The 19,624-nt window shown below is 43.0% G+C and overlaps 1 protein-coding gene across 1 annotated transcript; it reads left to right on the top strand.

Annotated features, from left to right (window-relative positions):
- Window positions 1–1,814: 1,814 nt before the first annotated feature.
- Window positions 1,815–18,928, top strand: gpr37b (G protein-coupled receptor 37b). Its single transcript, XM_027272481.1, has 2 exons — window positions 1,815–3,659; window positions 14,342–18,928. The coding sequence occupies exons 1-2, from the start codon at window positions 2,616–2,618 to the stop codon at window positions 15,158–15,160; spliced, it is 1,863 nt and encodes a 620-aa protein (XP_027128282.1). The 5' UTR covers window positions 1,815–2,615; the 3' UTR covers window positions 15,161–18,928.
- The last annotated feature ends 696 nt before the right edge of the window (window positions 18,929–19,624 follow it).

Below are 19,624 nucleotides of genomic sequence, written 5' to 3'. Positions count from 1 at the left end.
TGCACCTTTTTTTTTAAGCAGGTATGAAAATGTATAGGTATTTGTACGTGTTTAGAAGCAACGCACATGCACACACTTTCTAAAATCTCTAAATGTCTCATCCATGTGCACGTTTGTATGCTCAGACTCTTCCCTTCTCTTTTCACCACATGGTTAAAGACTGCAGTACATTGTCTGAGACTCCAGCAGTGTGAACGGTTCACTTACACTACTTAGAGCACTTGAGACATAATGTGCTCGTTTCATTTACTCCTGAGAGTCTCTTGAATTATTGACGGAGCTACTGGACATACAGTAGCCAGAGGCTTTGGGCTGTGTGTGTGTGTGTGTGTGTGTTCGAGAGCCACTGCAGTATTAAAGTATACGAAGCTACAGTTATCAGACACAGACAAACCCCCACAGATGTGTCACACGATCTTACAGACAACATTTCCATTTAGTTTAGTAGATATTATCATTACATATAATATGAATTCTATATTTTTATTCTGTTTTTCTTCTATTATACTTGAGCTAACTCACTCCCTTGGGGTACTTGGGGTACAAGTACAGCACCTCTGCTTGCTCTAGCCCAGCTGTTCTTAACCTTGTTGGAGGTACCGAACCCCACCAGTTTCATATGCTCATTCACCGAACCCTTCTTTAGTAAAAAATAAAATATGATTTTTTTTACTGGTGCACAAAATGAACCGTGCATTAACATCACCTTGTTCAAATAACAAAACCAACACAGTGCATGAACTCACAACAACTTACCTCAGTGTGACTTCTGCTGTTGCCTTTGAGAGACCAGTTCAGATATGCGTGGCTTCACCTTGGCAAGTGCCAGTCTCATGTCATTTTCACAGCAAAGTCTGTTCCTTTTCTTAGTTTTTATGTCCAGCATCCTCGAAAACGATTGCTCACAAAGATATGCTGTAACAAATGGTATAAAAACCCCTGAACCCCTGAGACCGACTTACCGAACCCCTAGGGTTCGATCGAACCCAGGTTAAGAACCACTGCTCTAGCTTTTTACTGGTTTGAGTTGTTACTCCAAGGAAGAAAAAGCACGGTTATACTGTGACAGACCAGATCATTACAGTCAAGTTTAAAGTGCATCATCACAGCAAAGCATCACAACACACTTAATGATACTTCAACCCTGTTTCCTCTCGTTGCACTCCAAAAACCATTGGAGTGTGCTCCACATAGCCTCTTAATAAAGCCTGTTTAGGTTATAGATTGTTTAGACTCATCGTGAAAGAGCAAACTTCATTGATAGAGATATGCTGCAGTTATTTATGCATGCAACTTTAGATTCAAGCTGCAGTCATTGTCCATGCCCCCTATAGTTTAGGCTAGATCAATCCAGGAATGCAGAAATGGTGCTGCTTCTTGCTGGGCACCCCCGAGGATGTTGGAGGCTGTACATGAATGATTCAGGGGATCCATAGCTGGACAGAGACACTAAAAGACAGAGATTATAAATATATCTGTTGGTTGGTGAGTTGTCTTCAGATTTTGTAGTGGTACCATGAATAATAAATCTAGGCATCTTCTGAATAATGCCTATACGCACAAGATCACATTAGGATAATTATCTTTTCTTTGCTTTCCATTTGAAGTGAAGCGCAACCACCCCTCCTCACTGTCCTGTTAGCTTTTAAACTAGATTAAAAGTCATCTGATTAAATGTTGTTCAAGCGCGTCGATATCGCAGCGCTGTGCGTAAAGATTAAAAGCTGGGTAATAATATTATTTATTAGCGCGTCTGTCGGGCGTGGCTGCTTTTTCTCCCCGGGGCGGGAGGTGTTGAGGTGGTGGGAGGGAGAGAGACTGTAGCCGTAGTCTGCTCCGGAGCTGCTGGATGCTCCGTGATGGATGGGGAGTGACAGATCGGGGTTAGCCGCCAGGGGAGTCCATTTTCTTCCAGCACACAGGAGAAAGCTGAGGAGGTGGTAAGACAGTGGACGCAGGAGGAGGAAGGGGACGAGAAACAGAGCGATTTCCACTCCTCCTCTCTCTCTCTATCTCCCTCTCTCTCTACTCCTAGTGGGCTCTACCCGGACTGCACCGCATTGACGCTGCTGCTGCTACTGCTGCTGCCAGCCCCGACCCAACCCACTAAACTAACGCACTGACATACACAGAGAGAATCGCTCTTTTTTTTTTTTTTTTTTTTTGATGCTGTTGCGCACAGCTGGAACTTGGATGCTGTGCGGATTGTGTTCATGGATATGCAGCATTTCCCTCTCTCCTTCTCTTTGCTTCTTTCTCTCTGGATCCGGACTCTGATTCGCTGTCCTGCTCGGTAATGCCAAGACTTTGGAAACGGGAGTGACTCGCACAGGAGGAGGTGGTGGAGGAGGAGGAGGTGGAGGAGGAGGCGGTGATTTGGAGATTGCTGCATAGTGCACGACAAGAAATTTGGGATATAACTTACAAGTTTGCAGAGCTTTGCATCATGAATGTATGGCTGTCTACTTAAGACCGTGAGCCCCCCCCCCCTAACCTCCCTGTGCTGTCTCCAACATGGGTGTTGACTGAACACTGGAGGAGTGTCCCCGCGCTGCCACAGAGGTAAGAGGATGCACTTGTGAGGATTAAAAACTGCGCCCAATAATTCCTGGACCATGCAGATTCTGCCGCCTAGGGCGTTATTCGTGTTGTTAGCCAATGCGCATGTGTTAGTATCTGTAAGAAATGATGGAGATGTACGAACTCATGAGGACAGTGCCCGGACTTTCCATGGGTCACTCCGGGAGAGTCATCAAAACAAAGCCCGGGACCGTGCGCTCTCGCCGGGGTACGCCACAGGTGCGTCTTCGGCGGAGCTTCAGGCGCAGCGGGCAATTATCAGAGGGACCCTTAACTCCACTCACCCATGGAAAAGGGTAATTGCAGAAGAAACGTGGCGAATCGGTCACAACAAACGAGACTTCAGTAGGACTGTGACACCCATGGTGGATCCCAACGCTGTCTCACATTGGGGCCCGACGCGCCACCACAATAAGAGGATAAAGTTGAATGGCGGTTTTAGTAGTACGGGGACGCCAGCAGGTGGACACTACAATGCGGCTAAGCCCTCTTCAATGGGACGGGGAGACGGAGGAGGGGGACCCGAGGAGGGCGACAGGCACAAGAGAGGCACAAAAGACGAGCAGAAGAAAGCGTCGAAGAGGGGGAGAAACCGGCTGAACAAAAGCTCTGTGGTTTTGGCTCAGACTCACGCGTCGCCGTGGGAACCCATCCCCAAGCCGGTGGCCCTCACCTCCACCGACCTACCCTTTGACCTCTTCACCAGGAGGACCGAGTTCTTCACTTTCAGAGAGGAGAACCCCTGGGACGCCACTCCGATCACACCTCCCAGCTCGCATGATTTCGGGGACGAGATCAAGAACCCCTTTTATCCGGTGACAAGCGAGACCTATGGCGCCTACGCGATCACCTGCGTCTCCGGGGTTATTTTCCTGGTGGGGATAGCGGGAAACATTGCCATCCTGTGCATCGTGTGCCAGAACTACTACATGAAGAGCATCTCCAACTCACTGCTGGCCAATTTGGCTGTCTGGGATTTTGTGCTCATCTTCTTCTGCCTGCCCATGGTGGTGTTTCATGAACTGACAAAGTCCTGGCTGCTGGGCGAATTCACCTGCAAAGTGGTGCCCTATGTGGAGGTAAATTTATTGCATTCTTTCTTGTATTTTTTTTAGTCTGCTCTGATTGTGTCAGGGGCAATTACTTCGTATTGTCCTGGAGTCATGAAGCAATGCCTACAAGCTGCGTTGCGCCTTTTGCACGGATGACAGATGGTAAATGAGGCTCATCCAGAGTCATTTACATATCATCCAACCTTGTCTGAATGTGATGACACCTCTGTGGTGACAATAGACATAATCTGTTGCGCTTCGGGGTGTGAAAATGAAGTTTGAACACTCTCCCTGCCTGAGTAAATGGACTTAGAGTTGAGTTTCAGTTTTCGAAGCCCTGACTACAGGGCTATAGGATGTCACCTCGGCACATAACAAGGAGGCTCTGTTTGTCACTTGCACACCTGCTACTGGAGAGAGAGAGAGAGCCTCACCTAGTCCTCAAGGCATGTATAAAAATACACAAGAGCGTGTAAGATAATAGCTCACTATCTCCCATGCACCCTGGCTTATAATAACTCTCTTTCCTCTGTCGCTGTCACGGTACATAATGTTGATAAATACACGTTACAGGTAATCTATATTCCTGACCACACACTCAAGTCTCTCCTTGTTTTTCTGTTCATGTGTAGTCAATGGATGCTGGACAGGTTGTTTACAGCGTGTTGATACCTTTCTTTTGTGTGCTCACTGCAATTACACCAGTGTCAGATCCACCAGCAAGGTGGATGTCTTTTGTATGAAACAGGTTTCCCGCTCGGGGGTCTTAAAACTTGTTTTGGATGGCCATTGTCACCAGCTGGCTTTAAGATAGGACAAAGAGCACAAATGGTTTTAAACGTTTCTCTAACAAAACTGATGAACGTATGGGAGGCGCCTGAGAAGCAGATGCAGCAAAAAAAGATGAAAGCAAATGTAGTTAAACCCTGAAATAAAGATGTGAGGAGAGAGGAAGAGAGTCAGACTTGCTTCACTAGAACAGGTGACCAGAATCAGACTCTCAGCCCTCCAGAGCCTGCAGACAGGGAGGGCTGTCACATAATGATGTGATAATATGAGCAGGTGAACAGTATGTTATTATCCACACATTGCCTCTGTGACAGATGAATCTGAAAAGACATTTTTCATCATCTAATGACAGATCAGCTTCTACAGCTGTATCATGCAATGTATTCACAGTCTTGTATTTTGAAATGCAGGTGTGCTGTAGAGCCATAAAGTTAAAGAATGACACCACTTATAACTCTGCAAGGAGATCACAACTGAATAAATATGGTTCCTGAGTCACAAGCTACAAATCTTACCATAATCATCCTAAAATTGGGGCACTCCAATTTTTTTGGAGCCAAAAGGGCCAGTGACACACATCCGTGATTTCAAATGACTAGCAAGTAGAGGTCAGCGACATCATCTGTTTTCTGCAATCTGGCTTGCCAGCCTCTTTCCTCACCGACCACGCACTGTAACATAAATATCTCATTTCATTTGCACACACCCTGTGAGTGCATACAGTATTAATTACTGTCGTATCAGAGGGAGACAGAGCCCCACCCTGTGTTATTGCATATGAGCCACCCAGGATATTATTTAATAACTTCAACAACACTCATACAGCAGGCGGACCAAATGGCTATCCTTAATGCAGAGAATGTGTTTATGGAAGGGCGATATTCACTTTTCTCTGTGCATTTATTGCTGCATGTGGATACATGTTTTATGGTGCATATCTATCTGGACATGTGCACTGGGGCCTTCAATGCATGTGTGTGTGTGTGTGCGTGTGTGTCAAAACAGGCCGTGAGTAATGCAGCCTGGGGCTCACTCTCTCCCTGTAGAACACTCGGTGAAACAAACACACATTCGCCCTTATGGAGTGACTTCATTCTTCACTTAACCCAAATTCAGTCACAGAGGATATCAACATTAGGCCTGAAATATAAGACGCACATACTCAGTCACACATGTTTTAATCTACATATATAACACACTCACACAGGGGGGCGCATTCACGCAAACATGAAACCCAACTTCACATGTGCATGCATGCATAATCACGGTGGTATAGATAATGCATCACAGTCCCCTGAGCGAGGAGCCTCCCATGATGCCGCCTTCACTAAACCTTGTTTTATTTAGTGTTTAGTCGAGGATGGAATTTTCCAAACCTCTAAGAGAAAACAATTTTCTGTGTGAGATAGGCCAAAACACGGCGGGAAAATTGTGAGAACGCTGCATAAAATAAAGATGTGGGCTACACAAGAAAAAGCCTGCATTATTTCAGACACGCTCCTGTTTTGTGCTGTTGTCATTGCAGACGACCCCTCTAGGTAGTGATGCACAGAGCTGCAAATTCAGGCAAAACTAATGGGCAATAATTGGGTTTTTGCACCTGGTGGATGATTAGGATAAGACTTGAAAGTGGGGTAAAACAACAAATAAGCAGTGCAGTGAGCATTTTATAAGCCAGTGGGGGAAATTAGTCATTTGTCAAGGTTCATGCAGAATTATGCTGCTGAAACGCAGTGATTTAAAAAATGTTTTGTCTCATTACCCCTAAATAAAGAGATGCTAACGAATCACCATCTGAAGGGGCAAATTGGTAAATTCTAATAGTAATAAAAATTGTGGATATTTTTAATGCAACATCGATTGAACAATAATCTTCGCCAATAGGCATCCACTAAGATGCCTATTGGTGAAGATGATTGTTTAGCAGCATAAAAACTGCTGTTTATTTTAAGGCTATTGTGATGATACAAGTAGACAACTGGAACATCTATGTATAAAATATGTATAGTATGTGTAGATGTAGTCTAAAAGCATCTATATGTAATGCAATATGAATATTTAAATCTTGATGAAATTGTCATTTTGCCCTTTTCATCTGCTTATCGTGCCTCACAGTCTCGCATCTGCAACAGCCTAATGACCACTCCCACTGGTCGACAGATATGGCTGTGTTCACACCTTCTTTTTAAACCTGATTTACAGCTAATTGCCAATCTCCATCATGGGACATAAATCCAGCAACTCTCTAAAGGCTCATTTTGTCCTCTGTGGTTCATTGGCAATTCCACTAACAATCCTGCTGTATCACTGTTCCCATACACTGAGCCATAATGGCTTGTATTGATTCATAGCACACGTGCACGTGCTGTGTTGTTTTCTAATTTCAAAATATTGTGCAGCTTTGGTGATAATATCTGACCCTGAATATGTTTTCACACATTTAAGGGACAAGTGTCGCTGTCCGTGTACTGGCAATTCTGAGATTTCTTTCAAAGTACATTAAATATGTTGGGAAATAGTTGCTGAAAACATGTGAAAATATATATATAACTGAAATGTGGAGTTAGAGGTTAATACAGTTTTTCACCAGTGTTCAGTCCAGGATTTTGTGGGCGGTCCTAAAGGGTGGCTCGATGACACGCTGAGGCCACCCTGCGCATACCCCACATACTACTGCTCATTTTTATCAGATTTTGACACCTAATTTCATAAACTTGTCGATATTTTTAATCATTCGAATTTGGCTGGGTGATTAACACTTTCTTCTTTGGTCTGACAAACCCAGAACACATTTTTATTCTTACTTTACGTGGACTTTAAGGACTCAATAGGCTAAAAGGATGTATTGAGGCTCCTCATTTCCTCTCTTTTGCATTGTTCTCCTTTGTAATATTTGACCCTATTGCACTCAACTGTGTGGTGAATCCTTTAGTTTGTGTGCCCCATTTATACATCTGGCTTCTACTGTGCTGCACAATACCCTGTAGTCAGAAACTGTAGGCTGTCTTAGCTATGGTACAGTGGGCTTCAGCATGCAGAGAGAGAGAGAGAGAGAATGAGAGAAACAGGCTATTGAAGCAGAGCAAGAGAGAGGCTGTGGAAAGAGCAATAGATTGAGAAAGAGGCAGAGAGGGCCAGAGGTAGACCCATGTATTGTGCTGAAATTGGCAGTAATGGCAGGACATACATCAGCTTGACACTTTCGCATTCACCGTTCCAGCTCGCATGTGCACACGCACACTTTGAAGTCCCGAAATCAGAATTACAAATTCGGTTTCTCTGCATGGCCGAGAATATGTGGCCATTGGAGATTTTTACCACCTACTTATAGAAAGAAAGTCAATGGCTCCCATCCATCCACACGTTTATCTGTCTGATTGTCTAACTATCTAGCCTGTACACACACATGCACACACACACACACACACACACACACATGCACAAAGTCAGTAGGGTGTGTTGATCCTCCAGATGGGTGGGATGGCCTTCACTCCACTGATCACTGCCCACGGCTGTTCTCCCTCCCTCTACCCATCTCTCTCTGCATCAGCTATCTGTGATTAGAAACGAGCCTCAGGGGGAAGACACACTCTCTCTCTCTCTCTCTCACACACACACACACACACACCCTTACATAAAGTATGAAAGCATTTGGTCACACACACACACACACACACATTTGTGTGTTGTACGCTGAATTAACACATACAGTTACAGTACAGACTCTAGCAACACAAACACAAATTAGTGCACAAACGCACTCGATCTCGTGCCATCTCTATTTCTCAGCTCGTCTATTAGGCACGCGAATGATGGTTAATTGGAATACATGTAAATTATTCAGGGTATATAATTAGTGGCTCTACATAATGCATGATGGTGAGTTCATTCAGTCAGCTCTTTGTCCGTGGATGAGTAGATATTGTGTTTTGTATGATGAGACAAGACCACACAACAGCGTGAAGATTAGGCTTGCTGTTGGATGTGATTAACCAAATTGATAATTAGCCATGTAAATATGAAATATTCATTGGATGGATAACATTATGAATTAAGTATGTTGGTAAAATGAGCTGCATATCAGTTTCAGATCAACATGTAACAGGCCGGCCTGCAGCCAGCCTTCACAGAGCGGACCAGAACAGAATATTACATCTTGAATCGCCTCCGTTATAACGCTCTTAGACAGGGATCAATGAACTGGAACTGGACTTTTTCAGCAGTTACTGCAGACTGAGAGCAATTTTTTTTTTAATGTCCAGGGGAAATCTGCCACAGGTCAGGATATAATTTAATAGAAGAGAAATGTGTTGACACTTCCTGTAACATTGTAAAAGACAGAACGCGACAGAATAGAATAGAATAAAATACTATAATGGATTGTCGCTACCAATTGGAGTGTTCGCCCTACTTATTCATGAATTCTATAGATCTCTGTTCATGGCTGGCGGAGACTGTTCCTTTTGTTCCTACAAGAATAGAAGAGACTGAAAGTTCATTCAGTAGACATTCTTAGCACTAGGTCTATCGTGGAGCTTTCGATCGCATCAATCTTTCTCAGCTGGTTGCCCAACAACCTCACAAAGACCCTGGGAAGTTTCTTCACCTGACAAAGAATACTCCGCCACATAACTCCCCTAAAACTCAACAACTTGTTTATACACTTTTTTTTTCCATATAGAACAGATACAAAGTGTTGTTGAGCTTTAGAGGTGCTGATTTTGCAGCCTTTGGACAGAGCCAGGCTAGGTTTCCCTCCCTGTTATCAGTCTTCTAATTCAAGTAAATGAACAGTGTTGGGCACATTACTTTGAAAAAGTAATTAGTTACAGTTACCAGTTACTTACCCAAAAAAGTAACTGAGTTAGTAACTGAGTTACTACACTATAAAAGTAACTAGTTACCCAGGAAAGTAACTAATGCGTTACTTTTTTAAGTTAAAAAATGCCAAATAATTTGGAGTAATTTGGAGTAAAGCAAACAACAGATACCCAGAGGTTTTAATTTATTGCACCTCAACGCAATTACAACTGAACTTCAAGCATTTTCTTTACTTACAAATGTAAGCAGTTAAACAATATGACATGTTTTACACTTATACTTCCACCGTGAAAACGCTGTCTTAGACTCAGCCTCGGGACTCACCATCTCATCTGACATGCTGTGTGTGTGTGTGTGCGCGCGCTACGACTGTGTGTTGGTTTGTGTGTATACCCGCCCACCGGGTGTCTCTGGTTGGCTCAACATGAAATCTCTGCTTTAGCCAATCGTCATTACGTATCCTGCCCTTACCAAAGGGAGAAAAAAAAGCATGCCTGTATGCGAGTTGAGTGAGGTGCCAGTTTCAAAACGAGTAGGTTGGTTCAGTAACGCGCAGTAACGGCGTGTTGGTACCGGTAACGGCGTTACAACGATAGATAAAGTAACTCGTTAGATTACCCGTTACTGAAAAAACTAACGCCGTTAGTAACGGCGTTTATTTCAACGCCGTTATTCCCATAACTGTAAATGAATATGTGTATTCCCCAAAATGGCAAACTATTAAATGTTAAAAGTGGTCAGAAAAAGATTGAACTCCATTTGCTGAGGAAGATCATGTGATATAATTGAAAGCACCCAAACAGCTATTAAATGGACCTTGTGGTGAGGATGAAGGCTCGTTTTTGACCTTGGGAACAGTAGCTCTGCAAAACAATTCCCAACACAAGGTCCACTTACTTAGTGTTTTTGAAGCTTTTAACCACATCTCGTGGTCATCATGAGACTGAAATTCCCTGCTTATGTTACTGGATACTGATATCTCCATGACAGCTGAGCAACAGAACAGAATACAATACAATACAAGACAACAAAGATATAAAGCTATGGCCCAAGGCCCTGTGCTCTAACATCATCAGAGAAGAATCTTTATCAGCCCACAAGGATGGATTCAGTCATGTGTCTACCAGGATCCCACACACTCACGTATGCACCATCCACACTTGACGCTCGCATACAAACGCGCACAAACACATACACACAAATCTGCCGCGTTCATGCTCACATGCATCAGTTTTCTGTCTCTGCCAGACACGCAGTCCCAGCTGTGAGACGGATGGTAGCTGTCACAGGAAGGGTCTCTCTGGTTAGAGTTATGGTCTGCTGCAGCCTGGACTGGGTCACACACTCACAACCTAGAAAGAGGACTGCAGCTAGAACAACCCTTTGTCTCCCTGTCTCATTACTATAAGACTGTATATGTGTGTGTGTGTTGTTGTTGTTGTTGTGTCTCCACAATAGCCCATTCATCACCTGATAACACCCATTACCCCTGACAGTGGCTGTAGTCGCAGTATGGCTGCACAGGCTCCACCAGTCCTTGTTAAGACCCAATTAATAACACAAGACCTTTGTGCCACCAGCTCACAAGACCTTTAATCAGGAAGTTAATGGGCCGTTATTAAAAACAGCACCAGGGGAAAATGTCTTTCTCACCTGCTGAGCGGATAGACGGCCAGAACCTGAAAAGCATGTTGAAGATGAAAGGCCTCTTTATGTTCTTTTTTTTTGTTCAAATTTGAGCCTTTGAAGTTCAATGTGGAGAGAAAATACATGATATGAATTAGAATAATCAATCTCTCAGCAAGAAAACAAATAAAGATATTACCCAAAAATGTTTAAAATGAAGTACTGTTAATACTGTTTTAAGTAGTAAGATTGACATGATAATATTTTACGAGCATTTCCAGGCACGGGGTGAGCAGCCCTGTTAACCTGCCAGCAGGTGAAATGAACATGACAGGGTCAAGGCTGCTCTTTTGGAAGAAAATGCCACATTTACATTATTAATCATTCTGAAGACGTCGTGGGTTATTTCCCTCTTCCTGTCTCTTTGAACCGTCTCTAACTCACTGACGTGTCCCCCTGCTATTGTCTTCTGTTCCCTCTCTCCCTTTTTCTTTCACTTTCTCCCACTGTTGTTCCCTTTTCCATTCTTCTGGCCCTGTTTCTCAGTCCCTCATTTACATAACCCCCTTCCACAAACACACACAGCTTCATCACCCCACTAGGCTTGACTCTTAGACTCTCTCTCTCTCTCTCTCTCGTCTCCCTTGTAGTACAAAGCTATGCTTGTTCATCCAGCCCTTGCTCTCCGCCCTAACAATCGCTGATCAAAGCTGGGTTTCCTGGTCCTCCATGACAGCCTTTAAAGCCGTTCCAGCCCCGTTGTTCAAGCCATAAAATATTCATCATATGCATCATGCACCTGTCCATGTTTGCTGGATGGGCATTTGTCAACGTACGTGTGTGTGTGTGTGTGTGTGTGTGTGTGTGTGTTACCACATATGGGAATACAGGTGTGCTTGCTGTGCATGTTTACAGAGGAAGAAGTGGGTCGAGCTTGGTGTGATGCTTCTTAAAAGAAAAAAAGCAACTTTATTTTCTAGGGAGGCCAATCTACAGAGGCCAGGTAAGACATTTCTAACTGATGATATTGGCGATATAGATCCTGAACCAGCAATTGTCAAGAACACAACATGGTTAGTGTGTAAACGATGGAGCGGGAGAGAGAAATAAATAGCAGACAGCAATTTCAGTGAATGTTATCCACGCTGACAGGTGAGTCAGACAATGACGCGAACAGTTGCTGTGTGTCTATCAGCAACCTGTTGTAGGGGAAATGTTCTATTTTTTTTTCATATTTTATTTATTTACTTTGTATTTTCTTCATAGTGGAGATGAGGAGGAGCTGTCAGAATCATATTTAGTACCGTAACAGTTCTAGACTGATCTATTCATGGATATATAACACATATAATGTGAATACATTATAATACAACACACTATGTTTACATGTCAGTGTTTATTGTGATGCTAACATACATTAATGCCCCATCAATGTTTTTTTTTTAGTTTTAAAAAAATGTAAGTGTAACTGGTGCAATCTGAACAAATGTAAGAGCATGATTGACTTTACTAAGCTCTTTATAATTCACCTTTTTTGTTGTTTGCACCAGTTACTGTAGCAACACCTGTAGACAATGATATAAATAAACTTAGCGCAAGACTGCTGCCCTCTCTCTCTTTCTTTCTGTGTTTATTAGATTTTTTTTTTCTTAGCACGGGTAACTAACTCGTAAGATGACAACGTCATCCAACTGCACTCAAATTCTGACACCTGCCTAAATCACCTCAAGGATTAATCTGTCCACAGTGTGAATAAACCACTCACGTAAACATGCTTAAATGTACCCCGAGATGCTCTGAAACGCATCACTTAAATACCTAATGACTAGTCATTGCTCTGCTTTGGCTGAATTTCAAAAGAATTCATTACAATCACCGTATAGTGACAAGACCGTGGCGTGACAGCAGGTAATAAACCGCCCTGGTCCGAAACGCAGTCACATTGATCATAGTTACTGTTCACACTGCTGCATCCTGTTGGTGGTTTGTCTGCCCCACTTACCCCTTGCTGTTTCGTGTGGTCGCCCTTCATTAGTCTGGTTAGGACATTCATGTGTGTCAGAGGGTCAGTGTGTGTGTGTATGTGTGTGTGTGGGACAGGCCTAGATACACAGAACATCTTGCAGTGTGTGTGTGTGTGTGTGTGTGTGTGCATCTATATTTGTCCAGGAAGTATGTGTTTAGAGCACTAAAGCTGTGGCTCACAGGGGCCATCTGGGAAGCTGGCTGTTGTAATTAAATTTGAAATGAGGGGAGGGATGGAGGGAGGGAAGGAAGGAAGGAAGGAAGGAAGGAAGGAAGGAAGGATGTATCATGGGGAACAGAAGCTGAGGACACAAAAAAAAGGAGAGTCAGACTCAGAGGGGAAAAGAGGTAAACGAAGGTGAAAGGGGAGGAGGATCAGTGGCTGTTCTGGCAGATACGATGCTGGAAGCAGAATAATAGTTAGGTTCTGGTTCATGTAAGGACTGCACACACACACACACTCACACACACACCTACACACACTCCAGCTGCAGAGTAATGTTTTGCAGGGTGGGCACACTCTGCCAAAATGATTGTTAATCCAACAGATGCTTTTACATGCTGAGGAAAATTTGTGAGCTCTGACAATTTGCAAATGTTTTTTTTTTTATTTTTTTTTTTTACATAGAGAACGTGGAAGCAATGCGAATGCAATGCGAAACATTAAGAGGAGAAACAGTGCACGTTTGTTAATTAGTATGACTGTCAGTGAAGAGGAGGTGTGAAAAATACATTTCAATGAATGAATGCAGTGACGACAGCTTAATCCACCGTGTCACTCTGTGTGTGTGTGTGTGTGTGTGTGTGTGTGTATGTGTGTGTGTGTGCGGTCTTACTATTTCTGTCTGTCTAATTTTTATTCTAGCACACACTCAGGGATGCTACACAGTGGTAATAGCAGCTTACAGCCTTCCATTGTTGCTCCATTGCGTGCAGTTACACCAGTGGCAGGTGCACCTAAAGGCCAATACTATTACTGTTTATTTATGTGCTGGTGGCTGACTCTTCAACTGATAGAGGGGCCCCTTTTTTTGTCTGTGTGAGACGAGGGAATCAATTTGTTTACTGTGCCGACAGCCCCTTCTTTAAGATTCTGCGAGATAATGTCGGACGTTTTCTACACTGGAGATAATCTTGTCAGCTCCTTGTTATTCCTTTATTTATTAAAGACTGACAGGCTTGACTACAACTTGCCACATCAGTATTGCACTCAGCTCAGCCCGTCTGTTAGATGAAATGATGGGAGAACAGTATGTAGCTGTTCTTAGCGTTGCTCTATTCTCCCCAACGGTTTTCTGTAGAGTTCCAAGATTTAAATAGCATTCTTTAGGCACCATGATTCATGCAAGATACTCCTCAGCCAGCAAGATTCCTGATAATTTGTTGTACACGATGACGAAAGACATTGATTCTGATGATAATGTAAGAGCTTGTCTTTGTTTCCTCAGGTGGCCTCCCTTGGTGTGACCACCTTCACCCTGTGCGCTCTCTGCATCGACCGCTTCCGTGCGGCCACCAATGTCCAGATGTACTACGAGATGATCGAGAACTGCACCTCCACTACAGCTAAACTAGCCGTCATCTGGATCGGTGCTCTCCTATTGGCCCTCCCAGAGCTCCTCATCAGACAGCTGGTGGCGGAGGACACAGGGATCCCAGATGAACCTCCTGTCGAGCGCTGCATCATCAGGATATCCACCTCGCTCCCTGACATGCTCTACGTGCTGGGCTTGACCTACGAGGGCGCTCGGTTGTGGTGGTGCTTCGGCTGCTATTTTTGCCTCCCCACCCTCTTCACCATTGGGTGCTCTTTGGTGACGGCACGTAAGATCCGGCGTGCGGAGCAATCCAGCGTGCGCAGCAACAAGAAGCAGATCCGGCTGGAGAGCCAGATGAATTGCACCGTCGTGGCTCTGGCAATCGTCTACGGTGCATGCGTGGTGCCTGAGAACATCTGCAACATCGTATCTGCCTACATGGCGGCTGGCGTCCCTGAGCACACCATGTCTGTTCTCCATCTTCTCTCCCAGCTTCTGCTCTTCTGTAGGGCCGCCGTGACGCCGGCGCTGCTGCTTCTCCTGTGTCGCCCGCTGGGCAGGGCCTTCCTGGACTGCTGCTGTTGCTGCTGCTGCTGTAACCATGCTCCCTCCTCGGCCACTGCCAGTGACGATAACGAACACGAGTGTACCACCGAGCTGGAGCTGTCGCCGTTCAGCACCATCCGCAGGGAGCTGAGTAACTACACACCTGCCGGCTCCAACTGCTAAAATGACATTCCTCATCAGGGATGATGCTTTCACTAGCCTGCTATTTGCCTTTGGCTGGTGTTTCTCAGACTCGGCTAGGAGAGATTTGCCTTACCTAGTCTAGTTACATTTTTAAATGGGTGCATGAATAAAATGGGACGCTGAATAATCACATTCAGCCGGTGTCCTACATCCTCAACTTTCATTTCTTACAATAATAATGTGCATTTACATTAACTCTATAACCCTCATTTTCCAGGAAAACTAACAGAAAGCAAGTTCCTCTTTTCACTCATGCCCTGGGGTGCTCTGAAAACAGGGTCAGTACATATTTTTAGCAATCCTGCCTGAAACCTTTACAACTTACAAACCTCCCTGCTGTAGACCTTGTATGCCTAAATATCTTTGGACAGTTGGCCTCTTAACCTGTCGGAGGTCTGGTTCCTCACACGAGGGCTGAATCAGGTTAATTTCTTTTAATTACCTTGTCCTGAAGCAGAAAAACTGAGCAGAAACAAAAAAACAAACTGTTGTTTCCCACAGGCCTTGTGCTATAAGCGACAGGGAAAGGTAGTAATATTTATACTGTACAATGTACATAGGGAAATGATTGTACAGAATATGTCACAAAAGACAGTTTGTGGTAATAAATGGCCACCATAAATAATATTTATGTATGAGGAAGTCTGTACTGTATATCTTAAGGGATATAATGCCAATCACTTTCCAACTGTGTTGCTGTTAAAATTATGAGGACTCCTTAATCATAGAGTGCAACCTTGTATAATAACTCAGCATCCAGCTAAACGTATAGGCTGACACTGCCTATTTAAATACAGGACTCAGTTTACGGATCAGCTGTAAATGTACAGTTCATATAATGCTGCAGACATGGGAACAAGGCTTATGTTAATTAAACTAGCGCAGGGCGTCTCTGCAGTGATAGCAAAACACAGAGAGGAGAATCCAAATGTACACACCATTTACACTGTATATTGAAAATGATCCAGTTGACTCATACATTACTGGGCTGGTCTCAGAGATACACAAACATGGACGTGAGTGGAATTTAAAAAAGGTTTGCGATGGACTAATTGAAATCTAATAAACGTTGAACGGAGCGGGATCGAATTAAACAACTGCAGATTCAGTTGAATGGAGTGAATACGAATAGAGCGGAAAGTAATGGAACATAACACCGTGGAATATCATGTAAAGGGATGAACTCAGCGTGGACTGGACTGAAAATAAATATCTGCACTACACTGTTGTATCATGTTACGCCTTACACTTTGGGCTGTATATATTCTGTACACTTTCTTTGGTGCTCTTATGATGGATGCGCTGTAAACAACAAATCAATCGGTTCGACTTGGAATCGCAAGTAATTGATCTGCTCTCTATGTTTTTTGGTCAAGAAGACAGATTACAGTTATATGTGACTATGGAATATAATACAAGACACAATACAATAAAATATATAATACAACGGTGAGGTAAAAGGAGACGAAAATCAATGCAGAGTTTCACTGAGCTGCTGTAGACACAATTTATCTCATCTTTGAGTATAAATACTGCCTTTGTTGAGAGTGACACCTAAACTACAAGTATGGTGGCACTTTGTTTTACAGTACAGTTATTACTCAGTGCCAATACTGCATAATTACATTGTAAATGTATTGCTGTACTGTAATCATAAGGGAAATTGTATATTTGTACCATCATTGCAAAGTTTATACTAAGTATAAAGTAGCTGTATCAGTTTTCAAGTAAGTGTGTAAATGAAACCACTCCAGTGAAAAGTGATCGTCCAATCATAGCTCACCAACCAAAACTGGGAAGGTCTGTCAAGATTTGGATTTCTCATTCCAAAGTGGTGTCATAACAGATGGGCTCCAGCAAGAGTGACACTAAAAAGAAACCGAGGAGACAACGTCAAAAGTGCTTCGCAGGGCAAAGTTAGCAGCTCTGCTCTTTGGATATTAGATTTTGAGGATTTACACTCCAGCAACCCCAGTTATTGTTACCTGAGATGCAAAAAAATGTCTTATGTTCAATGTGAAAACAGATGTTTTAAAAGTATAAACAAATATGTAACACCTAAACATAATTATGTTAGTCTACAAGAAAATAATGGTTCCATTTTAACCCAACACAGTACAAGAACATTCTTTATATACATGTCCCCTAAATGGATCTTCAGTTGGTGAGAATGCCTGTCCTTCAGCACATTAAAACTATGTAGCCAACAAATGCATACATAAGACCCCTTTTACGGGATTCTTGTTTTAACAGAGAGAAAGATTGAAAGTCAGTCTTCCCAGCTGACTAAAACCATTGGAAATTAATGAATTACTGAATTACTGATTACTGGTAAATTCAAAGTCGATATCTTGGTATACCCAGAATAGAAAGCAACAGTAACTAAGTTATCAGTGGCTTCTTGACCATTAACACCGTTTGCAGTTTAATTACTTTATTTTTTAAGAAGAACCAATGAAATGTTTTTCAGTGTATAAATTTACACGTGTACTTGTACTGTAAATCTGTTTTCCTTAATTCTACCAATCAGACCTGGGTCAAAACAAGGTTTAAACCACGATTACAACTTGTTGCAAAGCAGGTAATTGAAGTACTAAAAACTGAACAGCCCAAACATTTGGTACATACACTAATGTGACAAAGATTTGTAGAGGGCTTCTGCGAATGACCAAATCGACTCTTAAAAGCCTTTATATTGTTTGCTAAACTCAATTTCTTCAAATATTTCTAAGACGATTGGTGGTAAACTGTGGATGTGATGACCCAGGTGTGATGTTCATTGGTATACTGTATATTGCGATGAATCTTTTGCATACGATTCTGCACTGCCAAACACCTTCTCTCTTGTCTGTCTCTTGTGCTCTTGTGGTAGTAGCACACTATCTCTGGGTGTCTCTCTTAGCGTGGAGGTCAGTTTGTCCTCAGCTCCATCAAACAGGAAGAAGAATATTATTGCAAAACATAAATCACAAAACAAAAAAAAGGTTTGACAGCATCCAAGGCCAGTCATACACAGAAAATACTCATTCACTATAGTAAAAAAACTGTGGATAAAGAGTATTTCTTTTCCTGCCACGGATCCCTTTGGCTGTAATGAACTCCAGTTTATGAGCTCCAAGAAATCCAGGTGGATGTAGCCTCTGGTTGGCACTGCCTGCAAACTAATAGAGAAAATGGGCAGGAGCGCAGCAGCACTGCAGCACAATGCCCTGCAGCCTGTTTGACAACTCTTTTTATTACCACCACTATCAGGGTATTGTGGGCTGATGTGTAAACCTGTCCAGGGAGTTTATATGCCCTTGCACCAGCCCATTTTCTACCATTAAATCACTTCAAGAACTTGGGATGAACCCAGCTCAGTGAGTTCGGATTCCCTGCCTGTTTTTTTGATGGGACGTATAAGCGTAAACTGACCTCCTGAATCTGAATTCTCTTTTTTCTGCATATTTCCAGGAGTATAGCTCATTCTAAATGGCTCAGTGTGTAGTAACGTGGTTCAAACTATTGATGAAGTGATTCTTGTAAAATCAGTCAGTGAGACGTTTATTCTGAGTTTCGTGAGTATCCTCTTCACTCTGAGCAAGTTGTGTCTGTATTTGATACCTGAAAATGTAAGCACACGACCACTGTTGTCTCTAAGTCTAGTCACTGGTTTCTAAATAGCTTTTTATATAGCCAAAAAACTGTCCCTTTGTTTATCAAAGAACTTTATCTTGAAAACTGTATATTAAAATCCTAAATGTATTATTACTGTCGCATTGACTTGTTGTGTTTATGGAGGTCATTGGCTATCTGTGAGATATCTGCTAAATTAATTATTTCTATTAATAATCATTTTTAATCTTTTATTGTTTCACTTGACTAAAATCACTCTTCATAATCCAAAGATCTCCTCCAGCGTATTCAAAGCGAAGAAATAATCCAGCCTCCTTGTCAAAAGGTTTTTGCCATGGGTATAATTGATCTTACTTAGAGAGGCCCTTTAAGGCGCTTTCACACCAGTTTGTTTCCCCAGACAGTCCGCTTCGTTTGGGCAGATGTGGACCAAACAAGCGAACTCTGGTCTGCCTGAAAACGTGGGTCTCAGTTCGCTTACAGTGGGAAACGCAAACGGACTATCCAGTCTCTCGCTCTCCGCCATCTTTTTCAGTACTGCTGCATTTATCTCATGTACAGAGCAACATGCTGGATAGCTCGCTGCCTCGCCTGCTGCTCATACTGGGCAGCTTCTTGTGAAAAACCAATTAAGTATGAACACCAAAGTAAAAACTGAAACCCCAAGACTGCATACATTTCCATTTTTCGGTCCTGGCCAATCGATGAGTTGGGTTTTCTTCTTCCTCGTGTTTTTTTTTTCTTCCTGGCCAGTGCTCGTTTCTGGCAATGTTGTAACTGCACGACATTGTCCAGGCGGTTTGATCCGCTTTCTAACCAAACCAAATG

Source organism: Larimichthys crocea, chromosome XX (genome assembly GCF_000972845.2).
Source record: "Larimichthys crocea isolate SSNF chromosome XX, L_crocea_2.0, whole genome shotgun sequence".
Lineage (NCBI taxonomy): Eukaryota > Metazoa > Chordata > Actinopteri > Sciaenidae > Larimichthys > Larimichthys crocea.
This window is presented reverse-complemented; position numbering and strand designations above follow the sequence as displayed.

Excerpts from the sequence above, each read along its gene's own strand:
- gpr37b (XM_027272481.1), top strand. The coding sequence starts at position 2,616 with ATGCAGATTCTGCCGCCTAGGGCGTTATTCGTGTTGTTAGCCAATGCG. Across the intron at positions 3,660-14,341 it reads AAGTGGTGCCCTATGTGGAG|GTGGCCTCCCTTGGTGTGAC; the intron begins GTAAATTTATTG and ends TTGTTTCCTCAG.